The 26,349-nt window shown below is 49.9% G+C and overlaps 1 protein-coding gene across 1 annotated transcript in view; it reads right to left on the reverse strand.

The window, feature by feature from the left end:
- Positions 1-26,349, reverse strand: part of RNF43 (ring finger protein 43) — a 64,068-nt gene that overhangs the window by 9,004 nt on the left and 28,715 nt on the right. Inside the window, exons 2-8 of the mRNA XM_035343249.1 lie at positions 11,746-11,868; positions 7,653-7,727; positions 6,213-6,344; positions 5,595-5,696; positions 4,842-4,997; positions 4,199-4,301; positions 2,263-3,795 (exon numbers count right to left, since the gene is read on the reverse strand). Coding sequence (XP_035199140.1) covers positions 2,263-3,795; positions 4,199-4,301; positions 4,842-4,997; positions 5,595-5,696; positions 6,213-6,344; positions 7,653-7,727; positions 11,746-11,868 — 2,224 coding nt within the window. The remainder of the gene's footprint in view (positions 1-2,262; positions 3,796-4,198; positions 4,302-4,841; positions 4,998-5,594; positions 5,697-6,212; positions 6,345-7,652; positions 7,728-11,745; positions 11,869-26,349) is intronic.

A 26,349-nucleotide genomic window follows, 5' to 3' on the forward strand; every position in this document is an offset into this window, starting at 1 on the left:
GGAAGGGAAGGGAAGGGAAGGGAAGGGAAGGGAAGGGAAGGGAAGGGAAGGGAAGGGAAGGGAAGGGAAGGGAAGGGAAGGGAAGGGAAGGGAAGGGAAGGGAAGGGGCACTGCTTAAAACGTGTTTTATCACAAAGAGTACCAAGACCTGGCAGTACATCACACATTTCCTACAAAGGGCGCACAACAGTAGCCACCAAAGCCAGTGCATGGTGTTGCACATGCCTGGCACCTCGATTTCTAAATCTGTCCATTCCTGTGTCTGCTCTTTTGCTCATACACTTCTCTTATAGAGAGAAGTTAAGAGCAGGCAAGCCAATACAGGGGTCCTGCCTCTCATGGTACAAAATATATAAAATAAAGAAATGACAGCTGCACCTATACCCCTGAAACTTCAGGGTGCAGTCACAGGACACAGCACCATGAGGCACATCCCACCATGTGCTTATGGTGTCAGCCTCCAGGCAACACGGAGATGCAAGGTAGCCACACCACACCAGGGGACAGTCACCCCTACTTCCCCTCCTGGGCCACAGCCTGCCAGGGAAGCCCAGACAATGCTGCAGCCCATAGGGAGGGCGGCAGTGGGTGGCAAAGCCCTGCACTGTCACAGACCGCAGCAAGGTGCTTCCTTGCACTGTACTCTTCCACAGCCACACCTGGAAGAAGCATCAGCTGCCCTGAGACCTGGATGAAAAGACAGAGGTATTGGTGTGTCCTGGTGGCAGCCATGTCTCGTGTGTCCAGGCTATGGTGGGCTGGTGGACGAGGCCTTTCGTGCTGCACAGGACGCTCCCTGTGAGAGGGACCTGGAGCAACCCTGGCAGCTGTTTTGGTCTCCCCCCTTGCTCATGGCTCCTTTAGCCCCAGGTGTGGCACTGCCTCCCCAGATATTGTTCCTTCCCAGACAGTACCTGGGCTGGGAACAGAGAGGTCCATGCTGAGTCACACCGGTCCCTGGGCTTTGTTTTGCAGTGGGAGCTCACACCAGCTCCTGAGCAACCTGCCACTGTGCTGTGGTCCTGGCAGGGCTGTGTTGTGACGACATCGCCACACACCACCTCCAGCTCAGGGCACATCAGCCCTCAGAGCTACTGGCAAATTGGAGAGATGTCCCTGAGCTGCTGCCTCTGTGTCTCTTGAAGTGGCAGCCTCCCTCCGGGCCCTTTGAACAAACTCCCCCATCACCTGCAGTGCCAGGCACTTCTGCGCCTGGGAAAAAGCTGTTCCTGGGAGCCCAGCGTGCTGCAGGCACTGCACCCATCCAGCCTCTCCCCCTGCCCCACTGCCTCCTTGCAGTCACGGCACAACCAGGAGCCTGGGTGTGGTGTTGGGCTGGATAGACAAGCACGGGGAGGAAGTTATTATCTCTGCGGTACAATGGGCATGGTGAGTCACGAGTTTTAAGGCCGGCATTTTAACAGAAATTAAGCAGCCAGATCTGTATTCGGTACCTAAATCAAAATGATTTGCCCGAGGACCTGCAGTGAGTCAGTGGCAGGGTGAGGAAGGGAGCCAGGTGCTGCTCCGCTGCCAGCACCTGCCCTTGCTGACTTGCAGGCTGCTATTTGCAGAGGAGTCCAAGAGAGCAAGGCTTGCGAGCTAAACCTGGGCAGGCTCTTTCAAACGTTCTGGTCTCAAACGTATTTTCCCTCTCACAGAGAGAGCCAGAACTGACATACAGGCAAAAGGCCAAATCTTAATTACATCTGATTTTCAGAAGACACTAAAAAGTAACTCCCACACATCAGAGGCAGGTGAGACAGGAGGGATGTGCAAATCCATAAACTCATTTAGTCTGTTCCTCTACTACATCTGGCCATGCACACTCCTTATTGAGTCCAGCAAGCTGGGGTTAACTAAAACAACTAAGCCCACTAAGCCTTACCAATAATGACTTTGCCACTAGGACATCCAGACTGCGGTAAGGATACTTAGAAATGTGGTTCCACCTTTTCCTTTGGGAGATAATCCAGCAGCTAGAGACCTTTAAATAGCTTCCTTATTTCTCACTTGTATTATTTTAGGACGAGATTGCAGGGTTTGGTGCACTCAGCTGATGCATCAACACGTGCTAATTGTTCAGGCTATCATCTCAGGACAGGTAAGCTCTACAAAACGTCTGTCACCAGTGGTCCTGTAGGAGAGCCCACCATTAAGGTGCAAATGTCTACCAGCACCCAGAGCAGCCTTGTGCCCAGCCTGCAGCAAACCACCTCTCCTCACCTGCCTGCTGAAAGAAGAGGCCAATACCAGACTTACCCTGACTACACTGCTGCGATGGGCAGTGCAGGCGAAGACTCAGACTGTGCTTTGCTGTGCCCATCCCAGAGAAACCAGCAGGAACTGTGTGGTTTCCCTCCCGTCCTGACATCCCCTCTTCCTGCTTTTTCAGCTCTGAGCTGGACTGTGGCACTAAACACTTCCAAAGTGGCCGAGAGCCCAAGCTGCAGGGCAAGGGAGCGCTTGGGATCAGGGGCTGGACTTCAGGGGAGCAGCGGTGGCCAGTGGGGTGGCCATGAGGAATCTGGTGAGTGTCACAGGCTTTGGGCAAGGTTGAGTCCTCAGGCAGGAGAGAGGGGTCGGGCTCCAGGGGACATTTTCTTTTCCTTCTGTGGTGACGAATCTGTAAGCTGTGTCTCTGCGGCAGCAGGACAGGGGATGTTCCAGCTGCTCCTGATTGTCTGGTGGCATCTACGCTGAAGTCCAACCTGTTTAGAGAAGCAGATGGGGCATGTGGAGGCTCCCGGCCTTGCTGGGAACAGACTGTCTGTTCGTCTGGAGGTGCCTCCTGTAACACAGTGCTGCTTTCCACAGGCTGCTGACAGTGATGGCTCTTCTCGGCCCTCTTTTGCATCCGAGCAGCATGGAAGCCAACCTTGGTCCCAGAGTATCGGGACTTGCGCAGCCCAGGCCCTTGGCCGGCCCGTCCAGGCAGGCACTCTACGTCCCTTCTGTAGTGGTGGTGCTGGTGGTGGTGGTAGTGGACATGGCTGAGCACTTGGGCCTTGGATGGAGCAGCACCCCCAGGCACCACCAGGTCCAAGGACCTGGGCCGCGTCTCCCTTGGTGGCCGCTGCTGCTCTTGCCAATTATCTGTGGCAGGCCCCTCTGAGCTGCAGTACACGAACGGGTCGTAGTCGCTGCTGAGGGAGCTGCGGAAAGTGGAGCAGCTGCCATGGATGCCCTGCAGACTGATGTCTGTGCAGTTCAACATGGAGTCGCTGGAGGAACCATGGCAGGGCCCTGAGCTGGAGTCACTGCCCGGCCCGTCTGCCAGGTACCCACTGTGCTCTGTGAGATAGCTCTCCCCGGAGCCGCTGCTGTTGTGCTGGTGTCCATGGCCGGCACCTCGGCGCAGGGCATGTGCCCGGTGCTGCCGCTGTGCCAGGGCTGCCTTGAGTCCCAGGCAGGGGGGCTGGGGCTGCAGGGGGCACGTCCTATGGGGTGTCAGAGGCTGCCCACATGCCGTGGGGCTGGGATGCTGCTGGCCCTGCAAGCCGGGGACCAGGGGGGACGGGTGGCCGCAGGCGGGCAGAGAGCTGGCTGGCCTGTAGGGCATGTAGTGGATGGTGCTGAAATCCAGCTGGGAGAGCTCTGGAGAGTGGAAGAAAGGGTTGCCATGGGCTGGCTCTGGGGGGAAGCTCCTGAGGTTTCTCTGAGGGTAGGCATGTGGGAGGTGGTAAAGGGCATGTCCCGGGTGCTGGCGGAAAAGGTGCAGTCGCCGTCCAGGCTCCATGTCCCGAGGGGCCAACCTGGAGCCTACCACTGGGGCCTGGTCAACCGAATCTCGGGCTGAGGAGAGAGAAGGTAGTATTCAGCATACATCCTGTGGCCCAGATACAGTGGGCCTAGCACCTGCGAGTCTCTACTGCATACCCACATCCTGTCTGTGTTCTCATGGCTGCCATCAAATCGTCCTGCACCCTCCTGGGTGCCCCAGTCCCCAGCCCTCACCTCCCTTCCCCATAGCTCTTGGGACTGGCTCTGATCCTGCCCCAGCCCAGCACCTCACTGTGCACCACTGGGATGGGGGCTTTTACACACAGAGATCCCCCACACCTCCATACACTCACCACCCCATATACCCATATGCACAGACACGTTCCCGTGATGCACCCACTGCATCGCCCCCCTGAACATGGCCCCCCTGAACACAACCCCGTCCCTCGCCAGAAATGCAGTGTCTGAGCCCTACCAAGAATATTGAACATGCAAAGTGGACACGTGTGGTGTTGTTGCAGCCAGGGGTCAACACACTCCCGGTGAAACTCATGGGAGCACGAGATGATCCGCAGTTCCTAAAGAGAAATAGGGAGAGAAGGCTGAATGAGAACCATGTCCCAGGAGCTGTGCGTAGGGAGGGGGCTCTTGATGCTCCAGAAAGTGAGACTTGAAGGATGGAGACATTTAAGAGTGAACCACCTGCAGCCCAGCTTTGCACAGAGGAGGCTGCATGCAGCTCTTGGGGGGTGATGCCTGGGATTGCTGCTAGTCCTCAGGAAAAAAAGGTATTATGGGCTGACTGTTTTGGAGAAGCAAACCCCACTTTTGCCCCATCGTTTCAACATGGACACATCATGGGCATTTTAGCCTTCAGTGACAGCTGGAGACCCATCTGTAGGGAACTGGAATCTGCAAGCAGGGTCAGTGCTTTTTGGCCAAGGGGCAGGCAGATATCCGTCAGTGCTGGTCCCTCCCCAACTTTCAGGAGCTGCTGAAGGAAAACGCCCAAGGTCCTCCAACCTCTGCCAAGCTGCTCAGCTCCTCCTGCAGCTCTGCCTGCCCGCAGCCAAGCAGCTCAGAGCTGATGCTCACTAGCAGCCATGCCTGCAGCCTACCTGGCCCTCGCTGAACTCCTCCAGGCAAATAGCACAGACTGGGGCTGAGCTGCAGCTGCTGGCGGAGTCCCACCGTGACGCCTGCCGGCACCTGGCCTGATAGTTGCGTGTGGCCAGCTGCCCAATGGCCTGCATGGTCTGCTGCTGCAAGGAGTCCTGTCAGAAAGAAAGGAGGCTTTCAGAAGAGGGTCAGCCTTGTGTTGTCATGTTCCTTGAGGCTATTCCACTTTCAAAATGGTGTTATCGGGGATTTGAGAACAATACTCATTTCCAGAGGTGACTCTTTGCCTAACCTGGCATAGCTAGAGGGGGCTTTGACACCAGCAAGAAACATCTGGCACTGGCCATTCAAAATCACTCAGCAGTGCTGAATTTTTGTCTTTCTATTGGAAAAAACAGTGTATTTTCTAATCTGGAGATACATCTAACTCTGTAAAGACTTTTATTTAATTAGTTTCTATTAAAATGCTGAATCTTCTACAGGTAACACTGTTAAAATCAAGAGCTTGCAGGCCAACTTTGCAGCTTTAGGTGCTGAGACAAGCTCTGAAAGGTGCTGGGGAGTGTGGCAGGCTGCTATGCTCATGGGGTGGTGGGAGGAGAGCAAGGCCACTGCACGAGGGATGTTCCACAGGGCATGCACCTGCCTTGTCTCCAGGTCACAGAGGCACTTTTCTTCCTCCAAACTGGGTTTGTGGCTACCCTTGTTGTATTTTTGCTTGCTCAGACACATCTGCTCCATGGGATGCTTACCTGAGTCCTGTTCAGCTGGCACTTTGTGCGGACAACAAAAATCAAAATGATGACAACAACAGTGCTGACCACCGTGAGAAGAATCCATACATCATAGTCTGGCTGTTGGATAAAACAGAAAAGAGATTACCCTTGTGTGGCAGAGGTGGGAATTAGAGTATAAGCAGGGGAATTCTGATCTCTTCCTGACCATCAGCCTTTGAATGCATCAGCTCTGATTCCTTGCTCTTTACTGAAAGAAAGCTGAAAGAAAAAGGGTTCAGACTTTTCTGCACACTTCAGCAGGAATGGTTTTTTTGTTTTGCAGCACCTCAGCTCACTATAGGCCATGGTCTAAGGTAGCACAAGATAAGAAAATCAAGGCTCAGTCTCATATAAAGAGATAGGAAATCCTCTCACCTCACTCACAATCTTTAAGCAAAAGGAACTAAATAAGCTGAAAGAGCTTCTGAGCATTTATTTGCAGCAAAGCATCTGAATGATGCAGATAAGCTGAATGGCTCTGCAGAGCTCCTGCAAAGGGCTGTGATCTCTGTCCATGGGGAGGAAAGCTCAGCAGCTTTAGAAAAGTCCTTGGGAGAGAGGATACAGAAGACAGTGGAATGGTGTGTGTCTCACCCAAGCTGGTGGCTCCTTGACCTCTATCTTCACATGGGCCTCTCTGTTCTTGTTCACGACACCCATGAGCAGCTCAGCATCATGGCCCCTGATCAGAACCACAGGCTGACTCAGCCCTCTGGGCTTTCTCAGCTGTAAAGAAACAAACATGGTGAGAGACGGTCCAGAATAGCCTGAAACAAGGACTATCCCAGCTCCCCAGGCACATCTGGTTTCTCCCAATGCATCTTGTAAACACTTCAGAGACTAGACTGCTCCCCAAGATTGCACTATCCTTCTGTGAGGGAATCAGATGGAATCTTTCACCAACTCTTCAGAACAGCTTTCATCATTTCCTTCAATGGTGTCTCCTCCTCATGCACAACTGGACACTTTGTTCAGTGTTGTTCATGCTCCTCTTTGAAGTCCCACTGTAAAAGTCCTTGGTCTCTCCTCTCCCATGTGGCAGCTGCCAACAACACCACTGAGTGCTGCCTGCACTGCAGAAATACTTCACCTTCTATTCCTGTGAGACACATCAGAGTCTCCCCTCTCCTCCCTCTGTGATCCACAGGACATTGTTTGTTTCTGATCATACCTACATTTTTCCACCATAGACATATAGTCTAGGCAGCCTCACACAAGCAGGCTCAGCAAGTCCATGTGTTCTCTCCTCCACGTTGACCTGAACTGGGGTGGCCACCTGACCCACTAACCACTTCCCATATGCATACTGAGCAACCTCAGCATTGCCTCATGAGCCTTCACCTGCTGCCACATTTCTCTGGTATTAGAAATTAAGTGCATGAAAAAAACACAAGGGATGGATCCAGTGACCAGGAATCAAACCAGGGTTTTGCTAATCTCAGAAACCAGCTCTCCTGTCTGTTCCCTTATCTAGGACTGGATGTTTTTCATTATACCTTGATTATTCCAACAGGGAATCTAGTCCCCTCCAGAGATGAGCAATGGTGGTGGAAGGTATCTCTGGAGGTCTATAGGCCAATGCCTAATTTGTAGCAGGAGCTACAAGCATGCCAGGGTGGCCAGGATTTTTGCTTGAAAACTTGAGAAATCACCTTTCCTCTAGATAACAACAGGGCTGTCACTACTAGATGGGCTCAGTTAATCTGTGACTTCCCACAAGGAAGCATCCAGCTCCTGGCAGAAACATTCAATTGACCAGATGATGTTCTTTAAGAGCATCAAGGTGCTGTTCACAGGCCGCCACCTTGCTTGTTCTGCCTGCTGATCTGGAGGCTCACCAAGGGATGAGCAAAAGAGAAAGTACTGTTTGTGAGCATGGACAAGCTGTGTAAGAGTTAACACTCAAATCCAACCTGCGTTATATTCCTGGGACCTCCCACTGCATGTTGGTGGCTGGTAGGTCCTGACCTGTGAACATTTAGGGATGCAACAGGGGCACTGCAATTTACTTGGTAATATCAGTGGGGTCTGTACCTGATCAGCAGCGCTTTCATCATCAGTAATGTCAAAAAGGATAGCACGGGCTCCACGTTCCCCTGCCAGCTTTGCCTGTCCAAAAGAACAGAAGCTTGAGTAGACATTTTATATTTTACATCTATATTAACATCTACCATTTGGATATGCATTTGCCTCCCTGGCTCTTCACAGTAGAAAGAATCACCTGCTGCTTAGACTGACAAAATAGCTTACACCCTCATTTCTGTACTTGTGTTGAGCTGCAGTGAAACCAGTGTCTGCTCCTGCTACACCTCTACCACTCATGGAAGGTTTCTCCACACAGTTTCGGACACAAATTTGTTGGTGTGCTTGCAGTCACAGCAACCCGTAAACCTAGACACCAGATCCCCTGCATGTCTGTGCCGTGGGCCCCTTTGCTTCAGAGCTGGGTTGCTGGGGAGGGAGATCTGCAGCCCCATTAGCACCACTCACTGCTAGGCAAGCCTCCTGTCCCCAGACAGCAGGGACCACCGCAGGTCCCCAGCTCCCACTGCAGCTGCACCAGCTACGGGCTGTCTATAGGACCAACTCTCATATACCTTCCTGTCTCTGATCCCCGGTCCCCACATTCATCAGGAAGAGGTTCAGGTAATCTCTGGGCTGCAGGTCTAGGATTAGGAGTGGGATCAACCCTGCTGTACTGTTCACAGCCCACCTCATCATTGCAGCAGTCTGATGAGGACAGTTTTGAGGCCCACCCAAGTGAGTGTAAATACCATCATGGTGAGGTCAAAGCACACCAAAGGACCTCATGGGGTCACCCACATTCATCCACTGAGCCCTTCGAGCCCTCGAGGCAAGCTGAGGCAGCCTCTTGTGAAAGGGAGACAGGAACGTGAACAAAGTGCAGGGCTGGGCTGCTGTTACTCATGCGGAGCGCTTTGATTTGTGCGTCCCGAGTGCCTGTGCAAACAGGGATCTGCTCTAGCTGCTGCAGCAGTTTGCCTGCTGCATTGCCAAACTCCAGCTCAGAGGGCAGAGGTCAGTGCTGCAGCTTCCCAACTGCAGTATCAAACAGTGCGCTGGGGAAGACACAGTGAGCAGCAGCCTCTGTGCTCATCAGGGAGGAGCTGGGGGCCAGGGTCAGGTGCTGTTTTGGGGGACAAGGACAGGGACAATGATGGGAATGGAGGTGCAGACAGTGGGGAAGACTGGGGAGCTCCAGGAGGTAGAGCTGAAGGCTCTGAGTCACTGATGGGATTGGACACTCCTGGGTTTGGTAGAACAGATAGGAAAGATGGAAAAGTGGGATTAGAGGCTCAGGGCAGGGATCAGAGACTGGGGTCCTGCCTGGGATCAAAGGAACCTTAGCGTTTGCCAGCACCAAGGAACAAACAGGACTTTCAAGTAGTAACTTCCACCCATGGGAGCCAGTCAAGCTTTGATCAACAATGAAGAGCTCTACAAAGATTTTATCCTGCCAAAGACACTGATGATGGGAAAACGAACAACTGAGACTGGACAAGCTATTCTTCACAACATCTTACAGACTCCTGTTGCAATGAACATAACCTGCTATTCACAACCTGATTGCTGCAAGCATTTTCTGAGTGCTTGCTGTCTCTGTGTCAGATCTCTTCAGCCACATGGCATAGCTACCCTTGCTCTCTGAGCTGGAACACTTTGCTCTGGACTGGAACACTTTCAGTGCAGATATGCATTTGCACGGTAATTTAGGAGATTTCAGCCGTCTGTCAACCAGACTAGCAATCAATGTTTCACTTGGGAAAAAATATACCGAAAAACTGCAAATGATGCAGCAGAAAGAGAAATAAATCACTTTGAATTGACTCCAGAGGTGTCCTCCGTGGCCACCTCTCCCCAAGCAGACCAGACACATTCCCTACCAATTTTAGCTTTGGGTGCTGAACTAGCACTAGAATCTCAGAGAAGAGAAGCAGAAAGTGCATCAGGCGGCTGCTGGAGTCATTCTTATGCTGGGCTTGAAAATGCTGTCTGTGCACTGCTTGGCTGGGTGACAGCTGCAGGAGAGGTTATGATAACACTTTGCACATGGCTATTTTTATCACCTTTGATATAGCACTGCAATTCAACATGCAGAGTTTGGCCTCAGGAAACATATGCCAAGGAAGCAAGGCTCCTGCCCCAGCATGCACCAGCCACATCCTACAGCTGCCCACCTTTAGGACTGAGATCTGTGTGATGCTGGAGGGAAGGAGTTTGGCAGAAGCTTCAAGAGGGAGAAACAGCTGGACCCTGATACAGAAGGACAGCAGTTGCAGGGGGTAGAGGAGCCACGGTACAAGGCAAAAGGAGGGCCCAGGGATGTGGCTGTCTGAAGGAGCATCTATCTTTATTTCATGGCTAAACTAGTCCTACATGGGGGAGAGAGCTGTGAGCATCCCCTGGTGAGATCTTGCAGCAGGAGTGCCTGCAGGCAGGATGGTGACCGTCATCATATTCAGCTGGATCTCAAAACCCAGGGGTGGATTCAGCTCTGGTAATAAAGCAATGATAGCTAAAGGCCATCTATCGAGCCTCTATCAAAGTCACTCTATCAAGCTACATGCATGGCAATGAATTGAGGGGTTTATTTGCCTTGCGGGGTTGGAAGTGCTGGAGGTCAGGGCTAGAGAGGATGCAGCAACAGAGCATATCTTGTCCTCCCTGTGCTGATCTTCCTCAGCTGATCCCCAGGCTCAGTAATACACTGGTACTTGCAGTGCTCTGATCAGAGACTGAGGCAGGAGAGGTTAAGGACAAAACTAGCAAAACAGTTTTAAAAGTCTTCTCCGTTTACATTCTTATATGGAATCTGAATCTTTGAAGTTGCTCTTCCCTTCCTATTCAATCTCCTCCGCAGTAGCTGCACTGACCAAACTTGGCTTGTGCTAACAGCTGGCATCAGCTCCAGAGCAGCAGCAAACCAAACTCATGCTTCCACCCAGTCCAGAAAGGGGTGGGCACTGCTGTCTGGCTGCCAATACAGCTGTGAGGAAGCAGCCCTGAGCTGGCAAATCCGTCACAGCAGTTGTCACAGAGTCACATCTCCTTGCTTTTGTCACCACAGCCTCTGTTAAAAAATCTGCTGTGCAGGAAGGGCTGTTTGGTACTAATTTTACCTGCCCTCTTCAGCTGAGCTGCAGGGAGGATAGGAAAGGACCCTGTTCCCAGCACAATGTCACCACCAGCAGAAAGCAGACAACAGAGGCTACATCACCTGAACGCAATCCAGACAAAGTAAGGAAGAGCTAAACAAGACTCTTTGTGTCTGTACAGTGCTTGTGGAAAACAATACAACATATTCTACAGAGATAATAAAAGGACATAGACTGAATCACTGAAGAAAAAAGCTAATGTTAGCCTTATCCACTCAACTTTATCAGAGACACAAAGATTTTAAGGCTTAAAATGACCCTCGTTCTCACCTGACTTCCTTATTACCAGAGAATTGTACCAGTGACCTCAACTTTTGACACAGTAACTGCCATTTCACTAAGGCACCTCTCTTGCAGAAGACCTGATCTGAAGACCTCTGGGATCTTCCATCCCTTTATAAGGTACGTGATGGCCCTCACTGTTAAAGAGTCGCTTTCTGTTTCCAGTTTGTCTGTTTTGCATTTTTCTGAATTGCTCAGTGTTGATCCTTCATCTAGTAAAGTAATGCAATATAACTTTTAAAGACAGAAGACATTTTCTGCATCCATTGTTCCTACAGGAGAGGACACCAGAAAACATGAATCCCTCCAACAGGCCAGCAAGCAATGGGAGGCTGCATAACGGGGGGCACAGGGCTGCCAGGCAGTAAAGCGTACGGGATGCTGAGGTAAGGTCTGAGCTGTCCCAAAGCAGTCAGGTTAGGGAAAACTCCACACTTTTTACAAAGCCAGGCAGCACAAAAAGTAAGGAGGAATGGGTATTAGGGAAGGTTGGCACAGCGTCTCTCCCAGAGGATCCTTTCTGCCAAAGTCCCTGCTCTATTCTTGTTCTTTTCTCCACCCTCCAGCAGTTCTTTCCTGCCCTGCTGCCTCCTCCAGCTTTTACTCTGTTGTGCATCACAGGTTTCATCTCCCAGGTTGGTGCCATTCAGGGCTTTTTTTGCACATACCTTGTTAGCCAGCGACAGGCATGGGTTGGGATCCCGATCTGGCTGCTCAAGCTTGACAATGGTGATGAATCCCGACTCCGTGTGCTCATCCTCACTGGTGTTGCACAGGGACAGCGGGTGGGACTGCAGGACAAAAGCAAAGGAAACTCAGATCCTGAGGCTCAGCACATGGGTGTCTTGAGCTCACTGCAAACTCTGTGCCTCAAGGACCTGCCAAGAATGTGTAGGAGACACCTCTGGGACCCCTGCAGTGGGCATTACCCACTGCAACATCCTGTGGCCCTGTCTGAGTGTCAGTGAGGCTTTCAATGCCACAAGAAGCAAAACAAAATTTTGGTCCACCAGGGAAACATCCCAGAGAGAGGTGGAGTATCTACCATGGGCTGCACACAGGTCTGGCTTTGTCCCAGTGACATAGTCAAAGCCATAGCAGCCTGTAAGACCACAGCCCTTGGATTCTGGATTGGGGCATGTGGACAGTGCTGGCCCAGCTGCTGCGGGGCTGCTGGGGCCCCAAGTCACAGGACCCACTTCCCACAGCCAGCTTGCTCGCAAGCAGCAGCGACACAATGCTCAGTTCCCCAGCTTACAAGAAAAGCAAACTCCTGGTGCCCTCAAAGAATCAGCAGTTCTTGTTCCTCTGCCAACAGACTCAACAACTTTATGATGAATTTGTAGAGGAGAAGCCAAAGGAAGGGTTGAAAAACTCAGAGCAGGTAGCTGTAGAGAAATACCACAAATGAGAGGGGAGAAGATAAGATCCCAGTAACCACATCCCTGTGAGTCCTGGAAAAGTATTCACCACCTTGTGCCAAACTGATGGCAGCAGGGAGCAGAGCTCACAGGCACCAGGGGACGTCCTTGTGGGATGGGGTTGTGGCACCATGCCTAGGTGCACACACACCTCTGCGGAGCATCCTGCAGCAGGGGCCATGGCCTGCCCCAGCCTATCTGCACATGTCACAGGGTCATGGGGGCAAGGTGAAGTCCTGCCAGGGGCTGAGCACCACACTGGTCCCTGCCTGTGAAGTGTGAGATTGCTTCTGATTTTTCAGTCTGGCGGTAGAGGGAATACAGTCTTGTGCTAAATGACGGGAGGCCGAAGGAAACTGCAATTTGGTTCTTGGCTCACTCCGGGAAGTCCTGTCATTTTGCATGAGCCTTCCCAGCTTTTCCTAGAAAAGCTGGCTGGGTCCTCCTCTGTGACTAAATTATGCTGTATAAAGCACACAGAGGTTACATTACAGAAAAACCTATAAATACTAAGGGTGTTGGGCAGCTTTTATTAATGCATCAGTGTGTGGAAATGCAGGAAACAAGCAAGAAAGCTCAGCATTATAAAAACAGCAGGATTAGGGCAGGCATTGTACCTGAGTGTCCATCCTGCGGTATGTCCTACTCTGCAAGTAATTCTGCAGCAACATTCCAGTGCTGTGCAGAAAGGCTGATGACTTGACAGGCTTAAAACGGGCGGGGGGGGAAGCCATTTCCTGCTCTCTGACAGTTCAGATTGCAGATCTGGCTGCAGAGAGTGGGAGAACGGGGCTCATTTCACCTAGCTTCAGACACACTGATGGTGCCATTTAGCAAACAAGCGGGTCTCCCAGACACCTCATCAGCAGGAACAGGTCCTTCAAGGCAGCACGACTCAGGAGCTGTGCAGTGCCCATATCTTGCTGCTGACAATAAAGGTGCATAGACAATTAGCCCAGATGCAGCCACCTGCATGGGACACATCAAAAGCTGGAGGAGACCGGCGGCACCTCCACTCACTTGGAAATGCAAAATGTGCTTGCTGAGCCTGCAGGGCGTGGGGAGACAGAGCTCTGAGCTGGAAGGCAGAGAACCTGCTGGGATGGTGTGTGGAGCTGGGGCTGGTCTGGTGCACCATGCTGTGCCCCGCATCCCCCGGCTCCAGCCAAAGCCCAGCTCCGACCTGACCCTGATGGGCCCTGGGGTGCCCCTTGGCACCCGTTGGCACCTGCCTGGCTCCATTAGGGCTGAGGCTGTAGCTGCTGCCACTGGGTGGGGCCCTCGGCTGGATCCTGCCCCTCACATCGAAGGGGAGCGTCCGCAGAGATCACCACAGGGTTGTGTCCCTGAAGAAGGGGGCTTCATCACACAAGCTGGTACCCTGCTGAAAGCGCAGGTGCCCTGACACTCCAAAACCAGGTGCTAGGAAACAAGAATGGGTCTGGCCAAACCACAAAAGCAAGTTAAGATGGTGAGGACTTAAAAACAAAAACAAAACAAACTAACAAACAAAACCCCACAAAAACATGGAGTAGGTTTGGAGGCAGATAGAAAGACAGAAAAACCCAGGACTCTCAGCTAACCTTCAGGAGCGCAAACACCCAGGTGTAAGGGATGACACCATCAGCATGTGCTGTGACATACCTGTTACACTTTGAAATCCAGCACAGGATAACACGGCACCTGGTTAACGACCTTGTGCCTGTGACAGGCACTCCCTCATTCATCTTTCTCTTGGGGTCTTTCCTTCTAATCCATATATTGGATGAAAAATGTCAGAATGCTATATAATTCAGTCTTAAAATCAGCCTTTAAGATGTTCTAGAGAGCATAACTGTGCCAAGCACCACTTACTGCAGAATTCAGAGCTTGGAGTTTCCAGGGAAGCAATGAAATCTGTTACGACTTGGGAGCGCTCAGGAGAGACTCCCAAATAACCCCACACTTTGTTCGAGCACTGGCAGGTGTTGCCCACATGCAGATGAACACAGCTTTTAAGTGTTTGCAGTCCCCAATGGCTTTACCAACCAATGTAATTACCTTTATATTCTGTTTGCTTGACTGGGAGTTCTCTGGCTGTTGGTTAATATATCATTTAATAAGCACAGAAAAACACAAAACAGGAAATGCAAAGAGCATGTCCTGTAATACTTCTAATAATTAAGAGAGAACCCTCCTGATGGCTTTATCAAGCCTTCACCAGGTTGCTCCTGGTTGCTCCAGCCTAAGCTGCTGGAGTGCCCTGAGACACCAGTTCTGCAGCAGCAAGAGGCTTGAGGAGCTCATTAGTGGTGGGGTGCGATGCTGGTGAGACTTGTGGGGTAGGTAGGGGTAGAGGACATCTCCAACTGCAGCTGGCTGGTTTGGGAAGAAGTCCCACCTTACCACCTTCCAGAACTGCTTGGGCCTTTGGAAATGGCTTGCTGGGTGCTGTGATGTTCTTGGGGCAGGAATCTCTATGGAGTAAGGGCTATTCCTGTGTGCAGAGCACAGAGCAGTGTCTCTGTGACAAGGATTGCTGGGCCTGATCACAACATTAATGATAAACACTGGGAATAAGTGCAACAAGCACTAACCTATGTTTCTGCATCCCAAATGGTCTTGGGTAGCATATACGAAGTCTTGGAGCCAGGTGGTAAACTGGGAGAAGACCTGCTGATGAACGCACCAAAACCTTCCTTTTGATTTTCTGTTAAGACTGGCCACTGTGGTGTTTTCCTCTTTCCCTCTGGGATATCTGATCCCTCTTGCCAGGCAAGAGTCCTTTGTCTTGTGCATTCCTGCCAGGGACACAACTGTATCCACAAAGGGCACAGTAGGCAGCAGGGGTAAACTGAGACGGCCAGGGGAGCCACAAGCATGCAGGGGTCACTGCCCCCCGCCCCATGGAGCTGGGGCAGACTAGTGGCTCCCTCGTTACTCTGTAATGAGTCCCTAATCAGGCACCTCTGGAGGCTCAGAGCATTCTGTAAAAGATGAACAGGAGGCAGTCAGGAAGGATTCTTCACATCTCATCCACCCAAGCAACATGCCCCACTCATCTTCACTCCAGACCAACGCCCCTGACCATTGCATTTTAAGTGAGTGATCATGGTTGCACGTTGTGCTCAGAGGACGAGCAGACTCTAAAAATAATCTAAGGATCAAACAGCAAACCAAATATTATGAGATTCCTTGATGCAGACAGTACTCACGCCCCAGCTGCTGGCCCTTGCCACTCACTGGGCTGCAGTCAGCATCCCTCATTCCCTTTGATGCAGGCCCACGCGCAGGTGGCTGCGGAGGGGCTCACTGACTGCAGGACTGATGGACAGGCTTCTCCAGGCAGGGGTCCCACGTCCTGGGTGCTCTCCCAGCCTGGGGATGTCTGTGGCACCCACTGCCACAACCAAGAAGTCATTGTTCCTTGCAGAAAGCCTCTCAGACACAGAGAGACAGGGCAGAGTCAGGCCTGTCAACCCCCCAGCTCTGTCACTCCATTTCTCCTCGTCACCACATCCCGCTTGCTGCCTGCGCAACAGGATGAGGAGATCCTCTGCATGTGTATGTGCTTGCTGCCACTTTTTTCCCATTTCCTTACCCTATGGCATCTCCTTCTTTCCTATCTTTGCCACCACAGCACCACCCTTTGAATACCAAACTTTTCTTTCTAACTTACCCTCACAGCTTTCCCTGCTCTCTCCCACAACCTGTTACCTGCACACCAGCCCGTCCGTCCCACCGCGCCAGCAGCGCTCATATGCTGGGGCTTGGTGCTGCTCATGCAGAGGCTGCTGAGACAGGGCCCTGCCCGTGGAAATGCCCTGCAGAAAGGCAGGCACGGGGGCACGCTAGATGCTCATATAGGGCTTCATTTATAAAACAGCAGAAAAAAAAGATGACCCTCAGAAGTAATCTAGCCCACTTTTCTGCCCTAAGGCAGGATCAGCCAGACCTAAAACATTCCTCAGAGACACTCGCTTAACCTGTTTTCAAGACCTCCAGAAATGGAGGCTACTCACCCATCCCAGGCAGTCCCGTCCAGGGCTGCGTTCTCCTCTGCATGGTAAAGTATTTTCTAATGCTTTATCTGAATTGTTCCTGCTGCAGTTCAAGATTATTAATTCACACTGAATCAACTAGGCCCATGGAAAAGACATTATTTGCTGTCCTTTTCTGAGAACCATTTAAACACATCTATTCACAGCAGAGAATGTGGGGACGAGGCTGGAGAAGCAGTCCCGAACAGTAAAGCCAGAGGAATTACTTGCCTTGGTTTTCTCTTTAAGGGAATATTTCATATACGATCTTCATAAAGGATAAGTCAAAAGGATTGATTTGATTTGAAGTGTCAGTAAAAATCTTATAACCAACCAATAAGAGGCATGGAAGAGAACAGTACAAGACAGTGTTCATCAAAGGGCTCTAATAAAAACCATGAGCTGAACTGGTGAACTGTTAACAGCAGCATATAACTGATCACTAAATAGATCACAGTACCAGAAAAATGGAAAGCAGCACATACAAAGCTGAACTTGAAGAACTTGAAGGTGATCCAGGGAAGAGCAGATCGATAATACTGCCTTCCCCACCAAACAAACCAGTAGAAAACAGCAGAATGAAGAGAAGGAAAAAAAACAACAAAATTAATTTTGAAAAAGAAAATCAGGCTCCACAGACCTATGGGGTTCCTTGAAGCAACCACCAAGTAGGAGACGAGAGTGGCCAAGCATGGCCAGCAGGTCCAGGGAAGTGATTGTCCCCCTGTACTCGGCTCTGGTGAGGCTGCACCTCGAGTACTGCGTTCAGTTTTGGGCCCCTCGCTACAAGAAGGACATGGAGGTGCTCGAGCGAGTCCAGAGAAGGGCTATGAAGCCGGTGAAGGGTCTGGAGAACAAGTCTTACAAGGAGCAGCTGAGGGAGCTGGAACTGTTTAGCGTGGAGAAGAGGAGGCTCAGGGGTGACCTTATTGCACTCTACAGGTACCTGAAGGGAGGCTGTAGCGAGGTGGCGGTTGGTCTATTCTCCCACGTGCCTGGTGACAGGACGAGGGGGAATGGGCTAAAGTTGCGCCAGGGGAGGTTTAGGTTGGATATTAGGAAGAACTTCTTTACTGAACGGGTTGTTAGTCACTGGAATAGGCTGCCCAGGGAAGTGGTTGAGTCCCCATCCCTGGAGGTCTTTAAAAGACGTTCAGATGTAGAGCTTAGGGATATGGTTTAGTGGAAGATTTGTTAGGTCAGAGGTTGGACTCAGTGATCTTGGAGGTCTCTTCCAACCTAGACTATTCTGTGATTCTGTGATTCTGTGATTCTGTGATTCTGTGATTCTGTGATTCTGTGAAAGGTAGTTCAGCTAATATTGTACACTAGTATCTCCTTTTCTTTTTTTTACAAGGACAAAGCTATGAAAGATGCCAGAACATTAAGTAGAGCTAACTAAAACAAAGAAAAGCAGATCAGAGGATTGTGAGGAGTTTTACAGAAGCAGTTGTTGAATCACTCAAAGCAGTCAAAAGTCAAATAGACTATAAGCATTACTGTGAAAGAATTAAAAAAGCACATCTACTAGATAAAGCTGCAGTATGTCAACAACTTCGACATTACAAGAAGTTCTGCTCACTTCATATTAAACAGAAGGGACTATTTGTGTAGAAGAAGAGATTAAACAAACAAGAATTTAGCTTTGTAGAGATAAGATACGTTAGAGTTACATAAAATCATGAAAAATATGGAGAAAGGAAGTTGAGCATGATTATTTACTATTTCTCAATCAAAAGAACTAGGGACATCAAATGAAATTATCAGGTAGGAACATTCAAACAAACAGAAGTGGAGTTGACTCGCGGCACAGTCAAATGGCAGGACTCATTCTCTCAGGATGCTGGGAATGCCAGAAGTATGGGTTAAAAGCCAATTAGACAAATCCATGGAACAGGAAGCCACAAAAGGCTGTTTTACGCAAAGAGAGATGCAAGCCCTGGCTCGGGCCGCACTGAGCACAGCCTGCCCAAAGCTGGGGCGATGCAGAGGAGCATCACTCAGTCGATGCCCTTTCCCTCTATGTTTTCCCCACACATTTGATAGCAACCACCATCAGAAGCAGGACACCAGGCACAGTGAACCTTCAGCAGGACTTGGGCAAGGACTTGTTACGCATCATGTTCTCACTCCTCTCTTTTTCAGGCCAGTCTCCCTGAGCTGTTCTTAATTGGTGCTACGTGTTCAGAAGCGAAGCCTTTGGCCTCAAACCCATCCTTGCAGGCAGGGGCTGAGCATCTTCCCACTACTCCCAGCCCGGCCCCTTGAGTGCTCTCAAAATGTGCCCAGCACCCTCCCACCTCAGCACTGCCTACCACCCTCCTCCCCAGGCGAGAGACCCCGCTTCAGGACAGCACCGTGGGAGGTGCGGGGGAACCTTTGCCACAAATATCTGGGCTAGAAAGCAAATAATGTATTAAAGGTGAGATTTTTGGCCAGTGCCAGAGAGCTTGGAGAACTTCCTCCACCCCGTAGGTTCCTGCTGAACACTGGCAGTGCCCATTGCTGCCTCACCTATGGGAAGCAGCTTTGTGATTCCTGGCTTTGACCCAGCACCAGCTCTCTGTCGTTGCTCACACTGCCGGCTTCATCCCTTTTACTCCTGCACACAACTTTTGGGGCATACTCAGGCATGCAAAGCCTGGAGAAGCATGCACTGACTTTTTCAGGTCGGCAAGCACTGCTGCAGCTCATGCTGAGAGCATTTACCCTGGTGCAGCAGGGTACAGAGAATGGAAGTGCTATGCTGGAAAGACTCCCTTGCAAGGGAGCTGCACAACAAAACAGAAGGGAGCCTGGCAACAGCAAGGAGATAAGCAAGGAGCCTAAAGCATGGCCAACGGCAGCCTCTTGAGGGATACGCAGCATCTTAGGCGCTGTTATGCCACCTCTGCTTATCATTTGGAGATACCTCCTCCCCAGTGACCTACTTGCTTCACCCAGTTGTTGTGGGTGTCACAGAGCATGAGTTTGTGAACACTGAATACAGATGTTTCTGTATTTGTGGATATCAGGGCCTTCATTGGTTAGTCCTTATCCATGCTGAGTGTCTGTCAGTGAGGTTCTAAGCTAAATAAATGATATTTCTTCAAAAGTTTATATTCCTTCATAGGTTTCAAAAGAGCAAGCAAAAACTCTGGTGGCACTGGGCAAACCCAGCGAATGCTGCTACCAACTACACTGCCTTGCTGGGACAGCCCCAGTCATCAGAGCCTCCTGCCCAGTCTCCTCCAGCGCTCATACTGCATGAACACATTTGTCCCTGTTGAAGAGAGGCTCTTCCCAATTTATCTGAACACTTCTGCTATATCAGCTCAGCAGAAAGCCCCTCTTACACAAAGATCACTCTAATTTGTAGTTGTCACTCTACTTGCAGGCACAGTCACAGGAAACAGGGAATACTACAAAAAGGCTGGTATCAGAGGTGCTTCCAGGAGGCTGGCACACAGCTACAGTGGAGTTGCTGTGAGATGCTGCTGGAAGGATGTACAAAAATGAGAAAGGATGAGGCAGGGAGATGAAGTGAACCTAAGAAAAAGAAAATGGAGACAACTGGTTTGAAAATGAAGAACATGGCAGAGTATTTCAATGGGCCTGAGGAAAAATTGCAGCTTCCATGACTCCTGGGCATGAAGCCTAGCCATCAGGATATTGGGCTTTTTAATTTCCCTGCATAAAGTTTCAAGACCTGTTATAAAAGCAAACATACCTTACCCACATGTGAGTCACAGACAAACACATACACTGATAACAAACACATTATTCTTAGAGAGACTCAGGTCCTACCCCAACATGCGAATAGCTCAGACAAGCATCCTAGTCCCCTGAAGGAGTGGCAAGAGGTGGGAGAGGAGACAAAGGACCTACATGCTGCCAATGCGATACTCCTGCATGTTCCCTTATGTGTGCTCATGAGCTTTGGCCTGTATAATGATTCATCAGTGCCCGAGAATTTGGTACAATAAATCAGCCCCTAATCAATGACTGCATCTCCTTCCCCTTCTCATTACAAAGCTGGTGAGCAACAAAGAGAAGTGCTGAACCCCAACAGGGACATTTATTTGATTATCCCATACTCAGGATTAGATGTTTTAGGTGAGTCACAAAGCCTGGATCTTTTCCGTTTAATTGCACAAGCATGGCCATGATATTGGAGAAAACTCTCACTACACACCTCACTGTCCTGCTGCCAGCTCTTCTGGAGTTTGCTCTCCTACAGAGAGGTCTGACATAGGGGAAGCAAGTGTCGCTTGCTTTAGCGTGGGCACCACGATGATAATATGAGCCAGCAGGAGAATTTTTGGAAAAGTTTATAATCATGTAATGTTTCAAGATGTCTGGTTAATCTCTCTCTCTCTGCTCCACACATCCCCTTTGGAATATCAAAGGTAAAGGGAGGTTCTCTGGTCAGCCCTGACTCACACTGCTAAATGAAAGTAAAGGCAAGGTGGCCTACATCATGGGAGTACAGCTCATGTTCCTGCTACCTCCAAGCACACAGCAGACAGACTGAGAGTCAAGACCAAGTGAACTGCATCCAACCCATGCTTACCTGCCTGCCCCATATACCTTAGAGGGCTCAGCTTGTTCTCCATTCTGAGGGAAAATGCCACCAGCCATCTCCATACTCCAAGGCCCTCTTACACAATGGCCTTCTGCACTGTGCTGACCCCTTTCAGAGCCTGGAGGATAAAGCTGTTCTACAATACTTGCCCCTGAGCAAGAAATTTTGCCCTCATCAACAGGCAAGACCCCAGCTGTGCAGACAGCACTGGCATCCTTCCTGCCACTCCAAGTGCAAATCTGTGCTATCACAACATAAAGCTGTCTGGTGCCTCAGGTCCAGCTTAGGGGTGGCAGAGATCCATGAAGTCTTCCACAGTGGATATATCAAGCACCTTTACAGAAGAGAGCTCTGATCCCCAAAGCAACTCTGGGCCAGATGCAAACAAACACTCACCCAAACCCAGATCTCTTTACCACCCAGACTGGAATCACAGAATCACTGAATGTTATGGATCAGAAGGGACCTTGAAAGCTCACCTAGCCCAATCCCCCTGCAGAAGGAGGAACACTTAAATCATGTCACCCAGGAATGCATCCAGGAGGGTTTTGAATGTTTCCAGAGACGGAGACTCCACAATCCCCCTGGGCAGCCTGTTCCTGTCACCCTCACTGTGAAAATACTGCTTCCTCACCAGCAAGTTCCTAAAGTGGGTTTCAAAGTTAAAGCCTTGAAAGTGGATGCCAGAAAGAGCATTCTTGCTCTTCTAGAAAGGAGATAAGAGATCTAGAAGAGCAAAAACTGTCAGAGAAATTCTCCTTGGGGCAGATTATGCCATAATTTCTTCTGAAGCATCACACATCTCCAGGAGGGCCAAACGGCTCTTGGAAGGAGACCATGGGGTTCTTCCTAGGCTGATGTGGACTGGGGAATCCTCTAGTGCTCTTCTGGAGATGGCACTCAGCATCAGTGTGGCCTCGACTGTTGCTTGGGGATGGCAGGGCCCTGATGTGAGCCTGAACCACCAGCATGGCCACTTCGGGAGAAACCAGCAAACATGCAGGGAAGCCTTACTGGGCCACTATCAAAAGACAAGCCTTTGTCACCAGCCTGTGCTCTCCAGGGAAGAGCTGCAGAGATGTGGTGGGCAGGAGCCACCCCTGCTGCGGCTTCCCGAGCTGAGCACCAGAAGGGGAAGGCGGCAACGTTGTCTGATTCCCGAATTCCATCCCCTCCCCCTGGAGTATCCTTGGGCTCCACAGCCTCAGCCAGGTGCAGAACAAAAGGAAACTAATGATTTAGTTATTGCTCCAGCGCTGAAGGTTTGAAGGTCAGCCATTCAGCGCGGCGCTCATTGTATGACCAAGCACTGCCTGCCCAGCCTACAGACCTGCAGCTACAGTCAGCGCAGCAGGGGCCGGCACTGTACGGCTGGCTTCTGAGCGGGGAGATGAAAGGCTTCTTCTAATGTAATAACTGACGGCCTCTTCAGTGCCGTTTGAACTGTTTACAGACTGAGTTAACGATTACAGGCAATGTGTATCTTGGCCGCTGCCCAAAATTCTTACCCGCCCGTCAGATATTATCAAAGAGCCCTTCACTGCTCGCCTGGAGTCCTTCCAAAGCTCAGCGCTGAAATGCCGGTGGAGAGGAGGGGCCTTCAGCACTCGCTCCTGAAGCCCAGGCTAGCAAGTCACAGGGCTGCTCTGGCAAGGTGTCCTGGGGAGTCCTGCAGGGACACAGCAGCACTGACTGGTCCCTAACTGCCCTGGAGCACTGCTTGTTGTGCAGAGCAGGCTCTGCCCTGCAGGACACCACCAGGGCTTTGCCTTTGTTGGTTTGGTCTTCCAGGCTTCACTTAGAGGACACCACAGGGCTGGTGAGCCCTGGCTGTCTGGGTTTCCCTGTGCCCTGCCTGCACGAGGCCACTGTTGTCTGCAACTTGTTCTTTACACTCCGTCTGTGTAGCCTGGGTGGTAGTGTTAATGCCGGCAGTTACACAGCTTAAAGCTACTCCTGCCAAAAGTGTTTTCAACACCCTCGTGCCTAAGAGTGTGGACAAGAACAAACCAGGTGGTGGGAGATTAGATAAAATCACTTCCATTGTTATTTGTAGATAGAAAAATGCAGGTGTAGGTATAAGGTCTGGTTAAATTTGGTTTAGAAAACAAGTCCCAGCTCTCTGGGGCAAACTGCACAAAGTCTAGAAATACAGTTGAAATGAAGGGATGAAATCAAGAACTGGCAAGCAGCTCTAATTACAGCCAAATAACACAGAGCCACATTCAAGTAACACTGAGGCTACACAGCAAACTGCTTCCGAGGCAGGAAATGCCACAGCTCCAGATGACTGCTCCATCCTACTGCCAGTCCTGCACCCACTGAAACCCAGAGGAAGCTTGACACTGCCTCCAGTGAAAGCAGAAACTAATCTGGGTCATGCATTGCTCTTGGAAGGTCCTGTCATAGACAAATTCCTAAATAAACTAGGAAAAAATATCCCATTTTTAGATAGAAACATCCTCATGGACTATCAGTTCCCCTTACCACCAAATTTTATGCTGGAAAATGCTATTAAATATAATTCAGTAGATAATTTGCACACTGAGCTACCATGGCTTCAAGGTATCACCAGTGGTCGACAGACCATTATTTAAAAACCTCTGCTTCATCCCAGCCTGGCAAGCTACACCAAGAGCATCAACTGATGTATGGCATGTCTACCAAGAGGCTGCAGCAGTGCCGGCATGCCATCAACTAAAAGCTCTTGGTAGAAAGGGTCAGGGAAAAAAAGGATGAAAATTTGCCACTGTGTCCCTGAAATGAGGCATATTTGTCCCGCAAAAAAATGCAAAAGGGTCTCCCCTGCAGGCTGACAGGGTCCTGTCTGTGACACAAAAGCTGGAGTTTCCAAAGGATGCCTTCCTGGAAGGTCTGATGCCTTCCTTCCCATGGTGCCAACTGTGTGCTTGAAATACAATGTGTGTCAGCGGGTTCCAGGCAAAATGGCAAAGGCTGTAGAACAGCTAGAGGAATATACACCTTGATTTTAATCATACCTCATACTGACTTAGCATTGCTTTATTGCTCAGATGCAGTTGTTTTATTTTAACAGGAATGAAAGTGGCTGGTGAAGGAGAGGAATTAATCTCCTGTTGGATGTTGTAGCATTGCCAGGAGACAGAAATGGAGATGCAAATAAATTTGCTGTGATTTGATTCAATAAAACTTGCTAGTACAGTACAGTACTCTACAAAAATTGGTTCCTCCTACGCTTACTTGCTAAGACATGAGTTCAAGCCCTCTGGGATCCGCATTTCCCTGACTGCTATTGATGACATCACTGACATCTAAGGAGCTACAGGAATGCAGAGAATGCAGCTCCGGGCTCCTGGGGATGCTGAGCTCATCAGCTGCTACAGGAGGCAATAAAGATGGGGTATCTGGGTCTCAGTCCTGGCTCATTTGCAGCCTTTCACTTCCAACATACATGCACATGCTATTTTTAAGTCCACACAACACACCGCAGCACGAGGTTGCACCAGTTTAAACAAAAAAGTTTGAATTGTTTAAAATTGATTCCATTGGTGTCTTCAGATTTTGCGTAGAAATGAGAATTTCAGCACAGGCACACAGGGTCAGTACCCCATTAAAGGTAGCCCAACAACCTGTCCCTCACCAGCCAATTGATATCACTCAGAGAGTGATCTTCCACTTGTTATCTTTCCATCATCCAATGTTTGGAAGCTTGGGGAATTACTGCTCTGAAGGACTTACACAAAGCATGGTGCAGCTTGATGGATTTCACAAAAATGTCTCATTCCCTTTTTATCAATTTGTATTTTCTTGCACAACATCCTCTGCAAATGAACCCCACAATGGATTGCAGCTAAGTCAACAGCTTTTTTTCACCGAGGATATCCTCACAAAAGACCCCTAGAGCAATCTCTGTTAGCTCCAAGACACACCTTTGACTACTCTATTACCAGCCTCTCTGTGTGTAGCCAAGCCTGCATCCTGGGGAGTCCAGCAACTGAAGATTTCACAGGCATTCAAAGAGCTTGGCTGACATGCTCAAAGGAACTTGAAGTAGGTAAGCATAATTCTTCCCCTTAGTTTCAGCCTGCTGGGAACCTCTGAAGACTCCAGTATTCATCACCAAAGGGCATGTCTCCACACAGAGGTTCTTAGGGACGAGGATGACACAGCTCTTGGCCCAGTACTCAAGAAGCTGAGGCCAAAGAGGTGAAGAAATTTCCATTTTCAGCCACCTCTGCTGCAGTGTTAAGAGTAGCATGGAGATGTAAATACACAGCATCAAGGACAAATGGGGCAGAAAGTGAAATAAATAACTTCCCTGCTTGACAGAATGTGATCCAGTAGATTACCTACCTGCTGTCTTTACTCGAGGCCACCCAATAATTTGACCAAATGTTACTTAGAAATGGTACAGACTGACTGAGCTCTAAAAGCCTTTTTTGGTCTGCAAAATGGGAATGGAGCCATCCACAGATCATTTGTTTTAGGGAATGAAAGTAGGCTAGTTGCAACATCACCTCAACTGGAGAATCCAACTCTCACCAACCCACATCTCCTATAGAGGTAAGGAAGGGGGAAAAGATCTGAAAGGAGGCTGAGTGTTGGAACAATGAGGATATCCAGAGTCATAGTAGATAGGACTGAAAAAAGTTTTGTAAGGAAAAAAGCCCTCCTGCTTGCAGGAGGGAAGGCTCTCCCGTCTCTGATTACTGCGGATTAGAAGACCTAATGGAAGGAACTGCCAGCCTGGCACTGGCCAGTTCTTTGTTTTCTGATGTTTTGTAACAAGAAAAGGTTCTCTGGTTCCTGCCAAAGAAAGACCACTGGAAAAGAGGATCCAGCACTCTCTAGAGTTTCTGATATGGCTTCTTGGTGAAAAAAAAATACACTCCATTATGTAAAGTCAGACATCTACACCTTGAATTGACGCATGCAAACTCCAGTTCCTAGGCTTGCTTGCCTTTCCTCCTGGCTTTGAAGAGTGGAGGTGGAATGGAGGTGGTTGTTGCAATCACAGATTCTGTCTCTGCACGTATTTGCTGCTTTTCATCTTGTGTTCTCCCTCACCAAGGCAGGCTGTTTGATTAAGGGTTTATTAGACAGCCATGCTGGAATCACAGAGAACGTTTTTTTTGTTGTTGTTGTTGTTAGTTAGTTTGTTTTTAAGTTGTATCTCATCCTTCCATGCCATAAGACTCCATACTTATGCCCTGTGACGGGGTGACAGGTGCCCATCTCCCCAGAAAGGACACGGCTTGCTTTCATAGCTCCACTACCAGAGCCACACCC

The sequence above is a fragment of the Oxyura jamaicensis genome, chromosome 19 (assembly GCF_011077185.1).
Source record: "Oxyura jamaicensis isolate SHBP4307 breed ruddy duck chromosome 19, BPBGC_Ojam_1.0, whole genome shotgun sequence".
Lineage (NCBI taxonomy): Eukaryota > Metazoa > Chordata > Aves > Anseriformes > Anatidae > Oxyura > Oxyura jamaicensis.